We start from the raw sequence: 17,433 nt of genomic DNA on the forward strand, positions 1-17,433 counted from the left end.
GATCAGTGCCATTGATCAGTGTCATTTTAGCTGTGATTGTGCCTTTTGTGCTTGCAAATCTGGCTGCACCCAGGCTTTGAGAAAGGGAATACTCTGACCCTGGCAAGAGGAGCAGTGGTGGGGAATGCAACAACGTAGGTGGTCTTTTGAATTAATCATAGTTTGAAATATTCATAAATTAATCTATGTGAAGTCAGGTCTGCAATACATATGCTGTATGATTTTTGCCAAATCCTTATGCAGAATCAGTGGTTAGGAGATGGCTGGGAAGGTGAGACTGCTGCCTTTGAGAGGTAGTGGAGAAAGAACAGAGAGCGGATGGAAACGGAGAGCAGTGGCTGGGAATTGGTTGTAAATAAAGATGAATGGTGGCATGAATCCACAAATTCATCATACAATTAGAGGCTGAAACAGCAAATTAAGAACTGTCAAATGCCTAGCCAGCCACCCATGCTGATCTTCCCTTGTATGCTCCATGCTAACTGCATGTAGTGCATCTTCTTCATCATCAGCTGCTCTCCCCCAAACTGCTTTGTGTAACCTGCTCAGTTAAGGGCTTAGAGAACATGCTGCTTTGCAGTGAAGCTTAATGGTTGTCATGTCTTTTGATCACAGGGCTGACACTCTGTTAATTTAGAAGGATTTGTAGCTCAGAGTGTCTACAGAGGAAAGCAAATTTGGATTAAAAAGTTATAAGCAAGAAATAAATAATTTTAAAGTACTTCCTGATGGATTTGTGATTAACTGTACCAGTCAGCTTTGGAAATGTTTGAGACACTTTGGATTAAACTTACCTTAAACTAATGTTCTATGCAGGATTTGTCAAGAATAACTATGAATAGCTCCATATGTGGACAAGCCCATAAAGGAAAGAGTAAGGGATCAATTAAAGGAAAATACTTAATAAAAATACAATGTAGTTGAAATTTCCATGTTCTGGGCCAATGTAACCCCAAGAGAGTGAGCAAATTGCAAAATACTGGTCCTCTTTCAACAGGAGACTTAATGTGTTTTCAGAAAATACTGCCTGTGCTCTCTTGCCTGGAATCTCATTACCATCTGTCCTCCTGTAACACAGCCTGACCCCACTTGGCTCCTTGGAAACAGTTTTATGCTGGATGGGATGCACCATGCTACTTTTGTCGAAAGAAGGGCTTGGCTGGTGGATTTAATGAGTTTCTTAAGCCTTTTAAAATAAGTTTAACAGACTTTCATGGTGAAAGTGTTGCTGGAATAGATTGGATCATGCAGATGATTCTGTACATTGAATTAAGGGTCTACTTTTCTTAGGCTTTAAGGATTTCTGTCTTTCAAAGTAGTAGTAATTTATGATTCAAGCATCAACCAGATTAAGGAAGATTTTTTTCAAGTTATTCACCTGCTTGATTTTGCTGTTTGATTTTAAACCAACTGCTTGTGATTGTACTGAGGAACTTCAAAATCTCTGGGACACAGTTTGTGCTAGAGTACAAGAGGTGTGTAACATCAGGCTACTTTTGGTAAGTTTTAGGTCTAGTTTTAAAAATGAACAAAACTCTACATTGCCTAAATGTTAAAAGACCAATTGATTTATGCAAAGCACACAAACTTTCAAAACATCTGCAGGGAGAAATACTTCTGCAAAGAAGTGATTAGTGACAGCCTTGTCCTCTTCACAAACTCTCCCTGTTCTCTGCCTGTTATCTGATGTAACTGGAGTCAAAGTTTCTCCTTGCTGTGAACAGATCTTGGCACAAATTCCCACTGCTGGAGGACAGTTTTCTGAGGTCTGACAAGGAAAGGTAGGCAGGGAACCCACAGCAGGATTTTTTGGGAAGGTTTCTGGGCAATTGAAGAGCCATGTGTGGGGAAGGAAATCTGAGAGGGGCAGTAGCCCTGAGGGCTCCTGAAATGATGGATGAGGAGCCAGCTGGGGTGAAAAGGCTCAGCCAAGATGGCCATTGTGAAGGAACAAGGGTGTGGTCGTACAGATGATGCTCTGAAGCAGGCAGGAGGGAGCTCTGGAAAGTAATAAAACAGAGCTGTCATGGATTTGAAAATGACAGCATGAAATAAATCTGCAAAACAGCTCTGCAGATTCCAGGTAAAGTCATCTAAGGTGGGAATGTGGAGGAAGTTGAAAATGTTTGTGCAGAAACTCCAGATTTCCAAATGCTTGTGACATTCATCCCTATGAATGGTCTCATCTCTGAAATAATGTGTTTTTAAGCTCTGGGAGGTGCTGAGATCTGAGGGGTCTTGCTGGGAAGATTGTTCTTTGAAGAAATGTTTCCTACCAGCATACAGGGGAACTGCAGTTAAATTAATGAAGGCCTTGTATCAATCAGAGGAAAAGATGGGACAAAGAGCTTGGCATTGTCTAAACTTTCCCATCCAGAGCCCATTAGTCAAAACTTGTTCTCTCCACGGGGTTTAAATTAGGAGTGGAGTCACCTGTTCTTGACCCCAGCAGCTTCACACAGGACTGAATTTCACCGTGCTGGAAGGGAGGAAAGATAAGATTTAGCACATTCTGAGGCTTGTGCTGGAGGTGAACACTTTCCCTGGGCCTGGCATGTAAAGACAGTGGGCAGTACATGTACGGAGCAGTTGCTGTCATCCCTGGAGACAATTCCCTTGTTAAAATAGGAGTTAACACTTCCATTCTGTATTCTCTGTGCTCTAGCAGGTAGCACAGCCTGCTGACAAGCACATGTGGAAGGACTTGTTCACAACTGCATTTGTGACCCACAGTGAATTACTGACCTGAGGAACTTGTATTTTTGTTCTGTCTTGGGTAAAAAGGCAGCAGTTATTTAGATGAAGGTTTATTGGTGTTTGAAATGTTTCGGGTCTGTGATTGCAGCAGTTCAGGTGCTCTGTCCAAGGAATATATGTAACCATATATATAATTATGAGGATATTGCATGTTCCTCTTCTTTTCTGCTCATTTTCCTAGTGCTGGGAAGGGTGAGGCAGTTCATCTTCCATCTGCATCTCACATCTCATATTCCCTGCTAGCTAATATTTCCAACCCAAGAGCTGTGACCACACTTAGAAGCAGTTATTTGGAGGATGAAATACTTTGCTAATCTCATAATATGGCATTCATTTTCCCCTTCTGTTGAAGAGGTGCAGCCCAGGGAGATCTGAAGAACCAAGCATAAATCTACAGGGTTTGGAGAGGAATGGAAAGCTGCAGTGCTGAATTCAAGTTTTGTTGAGAGCCTTTGACTTGAACCAAGAGGGAAATTTCCCCTTTATTCTCCAGATCCAAAGGATATCAGTGCAATTTAAGAGCTTTCAATTTTAAACTTGCCAATTATTTTAATAATTCAGTTATCTGAGAACGGGAAAATGACATTTTTCACATTTCAGATTAAAAATAATAACTTCCTACTTAGAAGGGAACATTTGAATAGAAACAGAGACACTCAGATTATGACATATTAACCTATTTTGGGAAGCAGCATTTTTTTATAGTAAAAAACCCCCAACCAAGCAGAAAATGAGCAACAAAGCAATCTTGAGCTCCAAGGTAGCTTTTGGCTGCAGCAGTATGGTCAGGGCTAATGCAGGCCACACTTAAAAACCCCAAAAACCCCAATTTATTGCTGCTTCTCCTTGAACGGGGTTTAGAGTTGTTCTGTTTTTCTTGTTTATTTTACATTCTGTTGCAGCAGGCAATCCTTCTGACCTTCAAAAATGGGGTGAGAGATTAGGATTTTGTTAGCAGATTGACTGCAGCCTAAACATATGTCCTTTGATAAATCATAGCATCTTTGTTGTTGTCATTTTTGTGCAGCAGCTTTTCCTCCCTAATGGGTTAGTTATTATCTTGAACAGGTATTGTGAGGTTTAGCCCAAAGTCTCTGCTCTCTGGATACTAAGTTTTATAGTGTCATAAATTATATTCTTATTTAAGAATAAATTTATGCAAATGACATTTAAGAGAAACTGTTCCCAGGCATGTTCTTTAGTTTTGTGTTAAATATTGAACTATATTTATATGGTGAACATCAATTAAAGCTTCCCAGCCTACTCAGACAGATAAAGTCCTTAAAACTAACTTCCTGCTTGAGAAATTGAAGTATTAGAATCCTTTAGAAAGAGCTCTAAAGGGTTCAAAGCTGCAACAAAAGAAAAGGTTTCTGGAGCTTACTCCATGTTTCTGTACTAAATTCTGCTTATCTATGCAAGCCAGAGATTTGCTCAGAGTCACTGGGTGCAGGCTCCTAAATCACCAGCCACTCACAAATTCTGTATCAGTCCTTTGCCCTCAGACTACCCTTCTCCTACTGTGGAGCAGAATGGCTGGCTAATTAATAAGTGGAAAAATATTTGGTCTTGATGCTCACCTAAGCCCAGGTTAGTGCAGAGAATAGTTCAGCTCATTAGCCAGGAGCTCATCAGGTGCCAGAAATTGGGCTCTTACTTCAGGGAGCTGTCTTCCAGCAGGGGGAATATCTGTCTCTTATTAAAGATAACAAGTGCTCAGCCCCTATGGCTGTGGGAGCTTTTAGGAGTGAGTCAGATCATCAGCTGTGCAGGCTGCTGCAAGAGGAGATAAATGCTTTCTCAAGCTGCTGTCTTTACAAAGCTGAGTGTGTTGTACCAGCTGTGTCCCTGGTTCTGAGGAAACCTGTGCACCAGCCCAGCTTAAATGCCCAGCCTAAGCCCTTAATTGCAATTATGACACCTGCTCTGTCCCCTTCCTAATGATCCTGGATACACCTCGTGTACAGTTCACAAGGTTAGTGGTCAAACTGTAGTGGAGGTGCCTAAAAACAAATGTATGTGTTATCTTTGATTCTCTACCAAACCCTACAAATCCAGCCAGGGAGAAAATGCTTTGCCTGTAGCACAAAGGGTGGAAGGAAAAGGCTGTTAATCCAAATAAGATATGTTAATATTTGGATCATAATACAGCACTGAAGACCAGGATTTGTTGTGTTCTCTTCTAAAGATGTTGGCATTGCCTCTGTTTGCACTGAGTGTAAGCTGGACTATGCCCCCTTTGTCCTTTTTCATTATGTATCTTGTGTATATTGTGTATAAAGAGAAGTGCTGGGTGCCCCTGTGCTGAATTAGATGAATCTGCCTGATTCTGAACAGCTGCTCCAGCTTTAGGTGGGATTGGCCCCTATGCAGAAGTTACACTTTTAAGATCAGGTGTTTCCAGTAAACTTAGGTGAGCCCATAGGAAAGGCTTTGGGCAGGTTCCTAGTGCTTTTTACAGCAGATCTGATTTTCTGTTTGCTACAGCCACTTTTTTACTGAAAAAAAAATTGTTTAAATTGGTGCATATATAAAATGTCATGGCACTTTTGAGAGTTTATTTGCACTGGTCATTCTTCACAAGAGCCAGGACAGTCCGGTTCTGACATAAATCCGACCAGGAGATGGCAGCGTTGGTTCGTGCAAGGAGAACCCGAAAGTTAGAACGATTTTCCCTCCACTGACAGAGGAAAGAAATTACCTTAATTTAATTAGAACATACACGTCTTAGCAATACATAGATAAATGTTAATGAAATAGACCTGGTTTTAGCTTTTGTTCCTGACTGGCTTATGCAAGTCAGTAAATTAAAAATGCACATAGGTTTTTGTCTAGATACTGGAGTCACCCTTTGACTCCAGTATGAGACAAGGATTTTGAAATTCAGTACCCTCTTGCTCAGAAGTGGTCATAGCATTAAAAATCTGGAAAGGTAATAGGTGCTAACATTGTCATTTCTGCGTACCTGCTCTGTAAACTATTAATAGCTTTGCTTGTAGCTGTAAAATCAGGTTTTCCTAAAGCTTAAATTTGAAAATTCTTGAGCCTTTTGTTTCCATATTAGTGTCTTCCTGCCCTTATGATATGTAAACCTGACCATAGACATTGTGTTACCTGACCTGGTAAATAAGGAGGGAGCTCATAGGGCAGCACCTGAATTTTCCCAGGATCTTGACTCTGTCTTTTTGCTCTCATCAAAAGATGGGAATGGCCCCTGGCTCCAGAGCTTGCTTGGGAAAATGAGTGTGGCCTCTATCACCAGAGTGCTGTTGTCTGATGCTTAATGTCAGCTGAGGTGGCTGAGGGCTCACTGCTGGACCCTCTCCATGGCTGGCTCTGCAGATGTTCAGCACAGAGCTAATTTGTCACCAGGTCATCCCCAAATCCGGTAGGATGCACCAGGAATGGCCCGAGCTTGGTGGGCTGTATTGTGCTCTTGTGTGTCAAGCAGCAAGCTACATCTGTGTGAACAGCCAAGAGATTAAAAAGCAATTTCTTCCTGGGACCTTGGTGATCAGGGAGCTGAATTGGCCCCCCGTGTGGGGCCACGTTGTTGTCTGTGTTCCGTGTCTGATACTCCCATGGTGGGTGCAGGTGAACATGGGCAGGTGCTGTGGTACAGCTGCACACCTGCAGCTTTCACCCTTCCTGTGCCATTTGCTTATAGCTTTCACCTCTGAAAATGGAAGTGTGGACTCTCTTGGGGCAGTGTTACCATACTGGTGCTGCTTGAACATTCTTGTCCCAGAAAGCAAAGCCTGGAGATGTGCATTGTGTTCTTTTACCTGGAAGGCGCTGCAGTGATTGGGAGCAGAGCGTGATAGAGTTGAGATTTTTCTGCACCCTCCCGTCCAGGCTGTTACTTTTTTAATAAGATACATGTGAACTTAATCTTGCATACTTCCCTTTAGAGACCTGTTCTCCACATCAAAAGGCTGCTGGGGTTATTATTGATAGGAAGGTGTATGTGTAGGAACAAACAAGGTAACACGTTGTAAGTTCAGGTGCACAGCGAAAATGTCACCGTGCAGTCTGATGTTGGCAGCTGCAACTCGTGGCTTTTTGAATACCAGAAGTGCCCTATGGAGCCAATCTGACAGCACTGCCCGGGTGACATGAGCCTTTATTTCCTTTCAGAACAGCACAATGTAATCATTGTTTTTGTTCTTGTGCAGCCACAGACTCCCTTGTAAGCGCAAATTCAAATGGAAGAAACATCAAAGTTAATTTGAAATGAAATGCACCCCAAGTAGTCCGGGGGAAATGGAGACATTACTTTGTAGCCACCCTTCTCCTGCCAAAACTGCAGCACCCCAGATGTCAGGAAGCCACGCTGTGCTCTTTGTCTGGTCTTGATTGACTAGATTGTTTTCATCCCAGCCTTTTTAAAGCTTTCCTCCTGCCTCCATATTTTTAAGGAATAAAAAGCTAATATAAGGACATGGAGTGTTATGAAGCATGAAGTTCTATAAATATTTATGCTGAACTATCAAAAAAACTTGACAGTTCTTATTTTCTTGACAGATTGGGGTCACTTGTTATTTTTGACCCTGAGAATTGAAGAGCACATGGAGTTAGATCTGTTTGTAATGACTTTTGGATGTTGTTGTCCAGTAAACCTGTAGGAATGTAACAGGATAACAGATTTTTTTTTCTTGGTGTCTTTGTGAAAATGAAACTTAAACCTTGTACTGTGTTCGCCACAAATGACCACTCAAGTTACTGTGTCTGTGCAATCTCCAGTGAATCCCTGCACTGTCTCTGGCACACATGGATTTCCCAGTTAGCTGCTTGGTTTGCCACTTCAGGTGACAGCTTTCACCTGGGCTGCTCTGCCCTTCAAGTCCTCTGTGATCACCTTCATGTCCAGGAGCTACAGTGTGTTCCTGAGCCCAGCACAGGATGGTCTCAAGGCAGGCTGAAAATCTGGCAAAGGCCCGTGGGGTCTGCAGTGTTTTGCCACCAGTCCCATCACTGCTTTAAGTATCCCTGGAGCCAAGTGAAGACAAACTCTGCTTGAAATTTGAAGTGCTGATGAAAATACATTTTCTAGAGAGATGAGAGGCTTATAACTCTCACACTTCAGGATCCTCATTCTATGAAATGATGTGCACACAAGCTTTAACCCTTACCTGAAGCCAAGGTTGCAGGTGAATATTTAAAATCCAAGCCTAGCTTTTTCAGCAAAGCTGGAGCTTTGTGGCAGCAGCCAAATTATCCAGCTGCAGAGTTTAGTAAATTCATTCTGCAGGAAAGGATCAATCCAGTGCTTTACCTTGAATGAAGTGTGGTGTGTATTTTGAGATAAACCTTGGAATATGTTGTGTCTAAAGCTGACCAGAACGGCTATTTGGTCACTAGAGGGCACAAAGAAGTTACAAAAGAAATAAGTTCGTTGGTCTTACAGTCCTGAATCTCCACTTTAAATCTGTGAAAGTGGGGGGGGGAAATTCCTGTGATTGCCAAAAGGATGGATTCAAATTTTGGTTTTATCATTGATTTTCTCCTCTCCAATCTACTTCTGTTTTCAAAGTTTAAAATTCCAAGGGTGCTTCCATGCTCCTGTTAGTATAATTTTGAGATCAGAAAGTACATGACATTGAGAACAAATACATAAGCTGCTCATGAATAGCTTTTAAGTCCTATAATTACCAACCTGATTTCCTCATTTGTCAGGTTTCTGTTCTTGGAAGAAATGTTTGCTCTATGAAGAGGAAGCCAGCAATTGCTGCCTGAACCTCTGGTTCTTTTGCAGGTTGCCTGTCTCATACGGGTTCCATCCGAGGTTGTCAAGCAAAGGGCCCAGGTTTCTCCTTCCTCGAGCACTCTCCGGATTCTCTCCCACACCTTGTACCATGAGGTGAGTTCAGAGCAAAATTTTCCTCTTTCCCACTTAGTGCCATACATGTCCAGAAGCATTCCTACAACTTTATTGCAGTTCTGTGCTTTCCCAGCACTTTTTCCATCTATTCTTCTGTTCTTAAAAGTGATTGGCATGTTATGATTGAGGAAACCAAACCACCACCTCCCCCCAGGGCATCATCCTGGAGCAACTCTTTTTTCTTCTCTTTTTACATGGGGTACCTACATTTAAAGATGAGGAGAGGAAAAAAAAGGGATTTAGCTTCCAGATTCCAAAGCTCTGCTTGTATTTATGCAAACAGTCCTTGTCTGGGGAGCAGGACGTTGAGTTCCCAGTTTTTGAAGCAGGCTTTGGAGGGGATGTCCAAAAGGCAACATTTCAGAGAGGCTCTGGAGGAGCCAGGAGGAGCTCTGGAAATGAGTGCTTATCCAGTATTGGTTACTTTTGAAAAATAAGGGCCTTTGTCTTCTTTTCAGGAGTTATGCTGTTCCCTCCTGTGAAAACCTGTTCACGTCTGTTTTAGCAGAGTTTCACAAGGGGGGATTTTCAAGCTGTGTTCCATAAGAGAAAACAGCTCCTAAAAACAGCGTGGGGAAAAATATTATAACACAGTTTCTGAGTGTAAACCCCAGGGAAAGGAAGACATAAATATGACCTTTAAATGATCCACTTGATTTTTATTTGCTTTCAAATGGAAACTATTGTGATAACCCTGCACAAGAGGGTCACTGGAACTTCTCTCTGTGACTTGATTCTGCTTAAAAAGCTGATTCTGTCAATGCCATATGTTTTTCCCTTTCCATATAGCTGGCCAGAGAACCATAAGCCTTGCCAAACACTTGAATTAAGTGCCCTATAATAATAAACAACATAATTTTATACACACTTATAAAATAAGTTTTAATTGTTTTGAGTATTTTCAGCTGGTTAAAAATATAAAACATTTGTCTTGATAAAGGCTAAGGACCCTCTGGCACTGTAAATAATGGAATACAGTATACAGTGCTATAATCAATACAGTCAATTTGAAGCTGAGGTGTGACACTTTAGGGCTGTAATGCTTGCCTCATAATCACCAATAAATTGTGGTCTTTGACAAACTCATTCCCCCTGGATGATGCTTTCTTTTCTTGGTTTACAGGGTATTCAAGGACTTTATCGGGGTTATAAAAGCACAGTATTAAGAGAGGTAAAACACTTGTCTTTTTTTTGTTTATTTTTTTTTTTTTTCAATTGCCTCCTTTGCCTCACTTAGCTTTCTAACAAGAGATAATAGTACAATTGAGATCAGTTGCTCTAACCTAAACCCTAAATCCCAGCATATTTCATTCTAGGTAACTTACCAACATGTAATTTAAATAGAATACTGATAATGAGCACTAAGAAAACCTTTGATACATGCAAAAATTCATTTGCCATCCTATCTCCCAGTTCTGTTGCTGCTAAACTGAAAAAGGATGGAAAGGTATATATTAACATGAGAAAACCATGAACTAAAGTACTGGAAACTTTCTCAAGTCTTGTGATTGCATCATGTGAACTATGTGTGCCATCAATGGTGAACTGGTGGCATCAGGCCAAGTTTAGCACAGATAGATTTAGGCTTTCTTTAAATATATTTGTCAGCAGATGCCAAGGGATTATTTGTCATCTGTATATAGAAAGGATTGTGCTCTCTCTTTTTTTATAAGTTTTTTTTTTTTTAATGTGTGAAAGAAATGCATTTAGTCACCCAGTCTGTAGATTTGATGTGGCATTACTTAACTCTAAATCAGAAGTATTTCACTGTTAGAAAAGAAATAGGGCTAAAAATATGTTTGACCCACTCAGAAGAAAATAGTTCCTAAGCTAAAATCTTTTCATAAATGTACTGTGAATTCCAGGATTAGTGTCATGGAAGTGCTTGATGTGCTGTGTGAACCGAGGGCAGATTATAACAGAAGTAGAAAAACCTACTGACGAACTCCCAGGCTAAAATTGTTTCAGTATCAGATCCCAGGAGATCATCTTTTGACAAAACAGAAGTTGCATGATGTATGTGTACCTCAAATAGAGAGACCAGGCTTATTTCCTAGGAAAACATAAAATCACAGAAAGGTTTGGGTTGGAAGGGACTTAAAACCCATCTTGTTCCACTCCCCCACCTTCTACTACCTCAGGTTGCTCCAAGTCCTGTCCAACCTGGCCTTGGACACTTCCAGGGATGGAGCAGCCCCAGCTTCTCCAGGCAGCATCTGCCAGGGCCTCCCCACCCTCCCAGGGAGGAATTCTTTCCTGGCACCTGTCTGGACACAGCCACTGGAGTCCAGGGAGGGCTCTCCATGTGACATTTTTGATGTGGTGTGGGTGGGTTTGTCTTCTCCTTATGTAACTCAAGTGAATAAAGTAAGTTTGGATCTTCCTGCTTTTGTTCTAAACACAAGCTCATACCTGTCGTCTGTGTTGCCATTGATAATAAAGGCAGGATTTTTAATCTTCATTCAATAGCTCTGCTTTTTAAAGCCTTTCTTCATGCTGAAAACTGTTTTCAGGACAGTTATGTTGGCCAGCTCTTGTTACAGGTACAGAATAAAGATAGATATTACCTTAAATAAGTAGCACCAAACTTAGTGTTCCTTAAAGTGCAGACAAATGCTAATGCACTGCATTTTATTTTAGCAGTTTTGAGTGTTTAAAAAATTAGTTATTTGTGCAAAGATGACATCTGCTTTTCTGAAATGTAACCCCCACCATACCTTTGTCCTGTACTTATTTTCTGGCTCACTAAACATGTTATTCACTCAGATTTCATTTGCAGATGGGCGCAAAAGGCGAATGAATACGAATCATTTTGATTTCTCAGAGGAGTTCTGAATAAATGAATAAATTTGGATCCCATTGAGTACAGATTTTGCATACTAACAGGTAGATAAAGCACATGGTTGCTACTGTGTGCTATTCTCCTTAAAATTTGTTTTGACATATGTCAGGGTGGTAATTAATTTGCAGACCATATTCATGGCACAGTGTATGACCCTGCTGAGATAACTTTGTTTACTCAAAATGGCAACACTTTGTTGGAAATTTAATGGGAGTCCTCTCCATTATGTATATTCATAAAAGATCCTTCAGAACTGATTTCAGTTGAAGTATTGCTTTTTGGAAGAATCTGTCCAACGGAATGAGAAATAAATGATTACCAAATGAAATGGGCTTTCCCTTCAAAATGAAAGAAATCATAGGTGATGTTTAAAAAGAAAAAAAAAAATCTTTGAATTTAACACTGTTAAGACTAATGCATTTTTCTGACACTAAATTTTGTAAAGCAATGTCCACGCGAGTAAAAACAGCTTTTTGGACCTCAGCTGGAGCTGTTGTAAGCCTGACATTTAAACTTGGTATTTTTCCTTCCCTTTGAGTAGACTTCTTCCTTTAGGGTCTTTATTTTCAGATAAAAATCTGTATTAATTCATTATTTGACACATCCTGGTAGCTACATAGCATATATCAGCTGGTACTTAATTCCAGCTGACTTTTATACTTACAAGGTTTGTTTACATGCTTTGGTTCTCTACCTACACAAAGCCCTTTGTTTAGTTATAATGGGGTGGGAATTTTTGGATAGAGGGTCTTCAATACACGATTTTTCATTTAAAAAAAATTGGAAGAGGCTGGGAATATTGATGCTTTTCAGATGATTATGTTGTTGAGCTGGCAAGGTTCTTGAGCTAGAGTTTAAGAAAGGTTAATTTTAGCTGTTGCATTGGGATAAAATTTTGTGTATTATATCAAGCAGATTTCTGGACAGAGATCTGCTTGCCAGTTGATTGAATTTCAATGAAAATAAATCTGTTTATGAATGGAGTGTGGTGTGGAGGCCTCCTCTTGCTTTAGCATAGCAGATCTCTTCAGGACAGCCTTATTCTACTCTATGTAATTGGCTTTAGCTGCTGTGCTGGTGCAGTTGTTATATCCTTCAGTTTTTCTTCTCACTCTGACTTATCCCCTTTATCATCTCAGAATGCTTTCTGAGCAGATGGGTATTAGAAGAGAAGATGGCTAAATACGTAATGCTTTTGGAAATAACGTTGAGTGAACCTCCAGCCTTGAAAGTTTAGGCCGTGACTTTTTTCACCTTTTTGGTTCCTCTTCTCTCACGTCTCCATTACATTTTGGTCTTTACATCTTTCTTTGATGTGGTTACACTGAACTAATCCTAAAATGGAAAGGAAGGTGAGGTACAGTGCATCATTCTGTTGGCAGTAGAAGCCTGAAAGAGACATCTGTGCTCCAAGAGGAAGGCTTTTGTAATAAAGCACAAAGTGGGAGTATGGTTATTAGGTTGCTCAATGAGACTGTGAATAAATGGCAGAGATCAGAGGCTGTGAAATGATGTGGAATTCCCATGATGTCATTTCCAAAGCAAATCTGAGTGAGAATTGCCCCTTCCTATGGCAGCAGTGTACCTGTATGCACCACTGTGGAAACTGGATCATGCTACTAAGATCAGTCAATGAACAGGTAAATTCATTCAGGTTTTCCACAACAGAGAAAAGTTAACTGGTTTCCAGCTATCTCATAATAAGGCAGAAGCAGACTATAAATCCACTGCAAATTCCTAAATGGGAATGGAGTTCTGCTGCTGAGATCTTACATAAGCAAACGGAGCCAGATTTTTAATTCCTGTATAATTCATTTTATTAACTATGACCAAGTAGAACATCTGTTAAAATTCCATAATGTTCAGTTCATGGGAAAAAGAAAGAAACCCCCGAGTTCCCATTGGAGCTCTTCCATTTCCGTTCATGTTACAGGATTCCAGCAGATGTCTTAGAGGATGTTCTTATAAATGAGGGGAGAACACAAAAGAAAAGGAAGTGCTTTGTCCAGTTTCTCTGTGTACAGTGAGTTACTTCACTGGCATTTCTGTGTGCAGGTTGCAGCTTCACAGTAAATCCTGTGTCCCTTCTGTCCTGAATTACCATGGTTTGGAAGAAGTGAGCGAGTCCAGAGTGGGTGTTCCGTGAGCTTTTAATCCAGTTCGTCACTTGTAAAAATACTGCAGATGGACTGGCCTCTAGCTTGGAAATAGATTCAAAAGGAGCTAAATTAATATTAAACTTTCTTAAAGACAAAGGGGATGGCAAATGATTGGCTCTCTGTAACTTACAGATGTCCTGGAAGGAGACTCAGAGTCACTTTCAAATGTCAGTCTTTGCTGTGCAGGTAGCCCTGGCTGAGCTTGTCCTCTTGGACTTTTCTGAGACAATTCAGACTCTGCTTGTGTTGGCCTCCATTCAGGTGGAGGTGGCAGTGATGCTTTACCTGTTGATGTTGTTTCAGATCTCAGAGCTCTGGTTTTGAAGGGAAACCCCTGACAAACCTGACCCCACTTGGGTACCACACGCCATTGGCCTGGCTTTAGGTGAGAGAGCTGAGTTATCACTTTGGGCACTCCCAGCTCTTTTAGTGCAGCTGTGGGTTGCTTTGGGCTTTGTGTGTTTGTGTTTTTCCCTTTAGTATATGCAAGGCAGAGCCCTGAGTGGATAAAGGCAGTTGCTGCTGTCTTGGGGGGGAGGGAGTGATAGAATAGCTTTGGGAGGAGAGGGGCAGCCAGCTCAGAGTGTGCTGTTGCATTAGTGAGAGGCAGCAGTGTGACAAACAACAGCAAATTCCAGAGAGCCAAGGAGAAATAACACCTCCTGAGGAGGAGGAGGTACTGCTTGTTGTACCTGTTCCACAGAGCTGCTGTCCTTTCACAAGGTGTGTCCCAAAAGGGCTGTGGAGGACCTGCAGCACAGCCTTTGCAGATGAGGAAGGAGCTAGAAGTGAAAAAAAAAAAAAGTAAAAAGAAAAAAAAACCCAAAAAACTAAACACAAACAAACAAAAACCCCCAAAAAAACCCACAACAAAAAACCCTCTTAGACAACTTACTGCCTGGGAGAGGGAAGCTAAAGCAACTAGCAGCAAAATGGGCCTTAAAGGCACACCTGCTTGCATTTTCCTAATTTTAAAGGGTTGGTGAACAAAGGATGCTGAGGCGGGTTTGTACAAAAATGTAAAACCCAGCTGTGATATGTTGACCCTGTTGACTGAGGGTTGGAGGGGATTTCTGAGGGCTGAGCTTGATAGGGCACATTGCAAACAGGGAGTTTGTTTATCCATTTAAGGTAGTTTTGCATGCTTTCCTTTTGTTAGGACATCTTTATATAAATATCCTGTTCCCTGAGCTGTTAAAGAGGGATTTTTTTTAAGTTTATCTCTGTTGCTGTAGGACAGAAAGAATGTTATTAATACATTCTTTCACTTGCACAATTAAAACTTTGATCTTTTGTCATTTTCTGTGTATTACAGAGCAGATGTCGATAGAAACAGGCAAACAGGACACTATCTTAGTACAATATTTGGAAAAATAAACATCCTCCTTAGTGAAATATGTGCAGTATCTGTCTTTTGTTACCTTCTGGAAAACCGAGCTGGTGTTATGTTATTTTGTGACTCTAGATAGGTTAAGTTTAACAAGGAATTTGCTAGGCAGGAGCTGTAACACTGGTTTTTGACTTTTATTGAGCAGCCAGTATTTCTTTGGCTTGGATGTTTCCATGTAGAGCATCAGCAGCCTCATGAAAGGGAGTGGGGCTGGAAAATTGTGCAGAGCTTATGTGACTCCAGGATTAATGGGAGGAAGTTAAAAAACAAGTCCCTGTTCCCACTCTAGCATCACTTGGTCTTGGAAAGTCCATCACTGGAGTTGTATCAGCTGCTGTATCAGTGTATCATCCTAGGTATCAATATTCAAGGGATTTTCATTTGGAGGGTTAAAGGTGAGGGGTGGGAGCAGAAGACAAGTCTATGCTCTGGGATAAGGCCTCAGGCACACCCTAGCTTGTGACCTGGAACACCAGTAAATGGATAAAATTAATAACTCTGCTGCTCTAAGTTGTGCTCATTACCTTCTCCCTGCAAATGCTGGAATAGTACTTGGAGATGAAAATGGAGATCTCACAAAGCAGTTGTAAATGACTTTTACAGACTACAAAGTAACCCTGGTTTTCCTAAATTACCAGCTGTGGGAAATAGGTTTTGTGACACGCCTGGATGGTGGACAGAATCCTAAAGCAAATTCCTTGTCGTTTGAGAGGGAGGAGTGAGGGGTTTTTGGCTTTTTTTTTGGTCAAGCACATTTATAACCAAGATGTTCTGGTTGAACACTCTCTTGCTCAGGCCAGGTGCAATATCCATACAGACTGGCCAGAAACAGAATTCAGCCATCCTTGGTGCCATGGATGTGCTGTTTACCAATGGAGCACACAGCTACTGCATCTCTCTGACATCAGGGGGGATATTCAGATGAAAAGAATTCCATATATGTAGAGTATTTCTGTATTTTGAAAGCTACAGCCGTGCAGCTGGGGTCTTTGAACAGAAAAACACTTGGAAAGCCATTTGCACTCAAAGCATGGTGTGTGATTTGATAATGCAGATTCTTTCCAGCTGAATGTGTGTGCAAGCAGAGTCTTGCAGGAAGCGTGTCCTGCTCCAGGCTTCCAACAAAGATACCATTTCCATACATTCTCAAAGCAGCTTACTAAAGTGTTTCTGCAAATGCAGCATTCATGGTGTAGGAATGTGTTTTGTGGGTGGGTAGCAGCACTGTGGGCAAGAACGAGTTGGGAAGAAAATAATACTACAAAGAAAAAGTTCTGGTTTTCTTTGTGCTGTGATATTTTTGTTTCTTTTGTTGATTATTTTGTTGATTTGTTTTTGTCTTTTAAATAACCTAGGAACTCTATTTGTTACACTGATTGCTTTGATTTCTACATGTTTCACAATGGTTTGAATTTTTGGCTGAGTGGTGGCTTTTAGCTTCAATTCCTCATCTGCATTCCAACATGGACAACTGTATTTTGTCTGTCTAAATACATTCTGTAGGTCTCAGTTCCTGTTTTGCTAAGTTGTAGAGTAATCCTGCTGATGGCTGGAGGGTTGCTGAGCTGTTTTTGGTTAAGGCCACATTTCGTTGGTGGGTGAAGGAACTTCTGTATTTGTGTGCTGAAGTGGGTAATTCTCTAACCCCAGAAAGATATCTGTGTGTAGGGCATATGTTTATATAAAATATGTACAAATATACACGTGGATACTTCTATATGTAAAATACGCTATTGCTTTTAATAATTTCTTGTCAAGGGTCTTGGACTCTCTGAAGCAACTAGTCCTGTAAATGTGTGTGGTTGGTCTGGAACAGCAAGCAATTTAGCAATTTCCTGAAAGTACAGGACTGTTTTTCAAGGATGAAATTCTTGCCTGAAGTAGACCAAAATCATGATTTTACAGTGGAAGACTTCCACTTGCAGGATCACTCTGCTGTCAATATTAATAGTATTTATCTGGTTTTTCATACTCAGGCTACTATTTTCTGGTTTCTCTGCACCTGCTAAAAACAGAAGCACAGTTAAAAGAATCGGCAATCCAAGAATTGAATCTGTAACCCAAAGATTATGGTGAAGGTGTGAAAAAGAAACCAGATCTATGGCAGAGAGCTTATGTAATTTATCAATTATGCTAATGATTGGAAGAATGGTTAGAGAAGCACATGTGCTACAAGAACAGTCCTTCCAAGTGCTTAACACACATCATACTTCCATTATTCTGAAAGACTACCTGCTTATTATCTAGCAGGAAATAGGAATTGATCCCACTATTTTGAGTGCCGGAGAAGTGCCCCTCAAAAGAGAAAATACCGAAAGCCATACCTCGCTTCAGGATATTTTAAGAGCCAGAATTGGCCGGTTTTAGCAGATGGAATAAATGAAACAGCTTTCTTAGCTTGGTC

General features: G+C 40.9%; 1 protein-coding gene across 1 annotated transcript in view; it reads left to right on the plus strand.

Moving 5' to 3' along the window:
* Nucleotides 1-17,433, plus strand: part of SLC25A26 (solute carrier family 25 member 26) — an 83,266-nt gene that overhangs the window by 10,403 nt on the left and 55,430 nt on the right. Inside the window, exons 4-5 of the mRNA XM_058844677.1 lie at nucleotides 8,513-8,617; nucleotides 9,762-9,809. Of these exons, the coding sequence (XP_058700660.1) occupies nucleotides 8,513-8,617; nucleotides 9,762-9,809 (153 nt within the window). The remainder of the gene's footprint in view (nucleotides 1-8,512; nucleotides 8,618-9,761; nucleotides 9,810-17,433) is intronic.

The sequence above is a fragment of the Poecile atricapillus genome, chromosome 9 (assembly GCF_030490865.1).
Source record: "Poecile atricapillus isolate bPoeAtr1 chromosome 9, bPoeAtr1.hap1, whole genome shotgun sequence".
Classification (NCBI taxonomy): Eukaryota; Metazoa; Chordata; class Aves; order Passeriformes; family Paridae; genus Poecile; species Poecile atricapillus.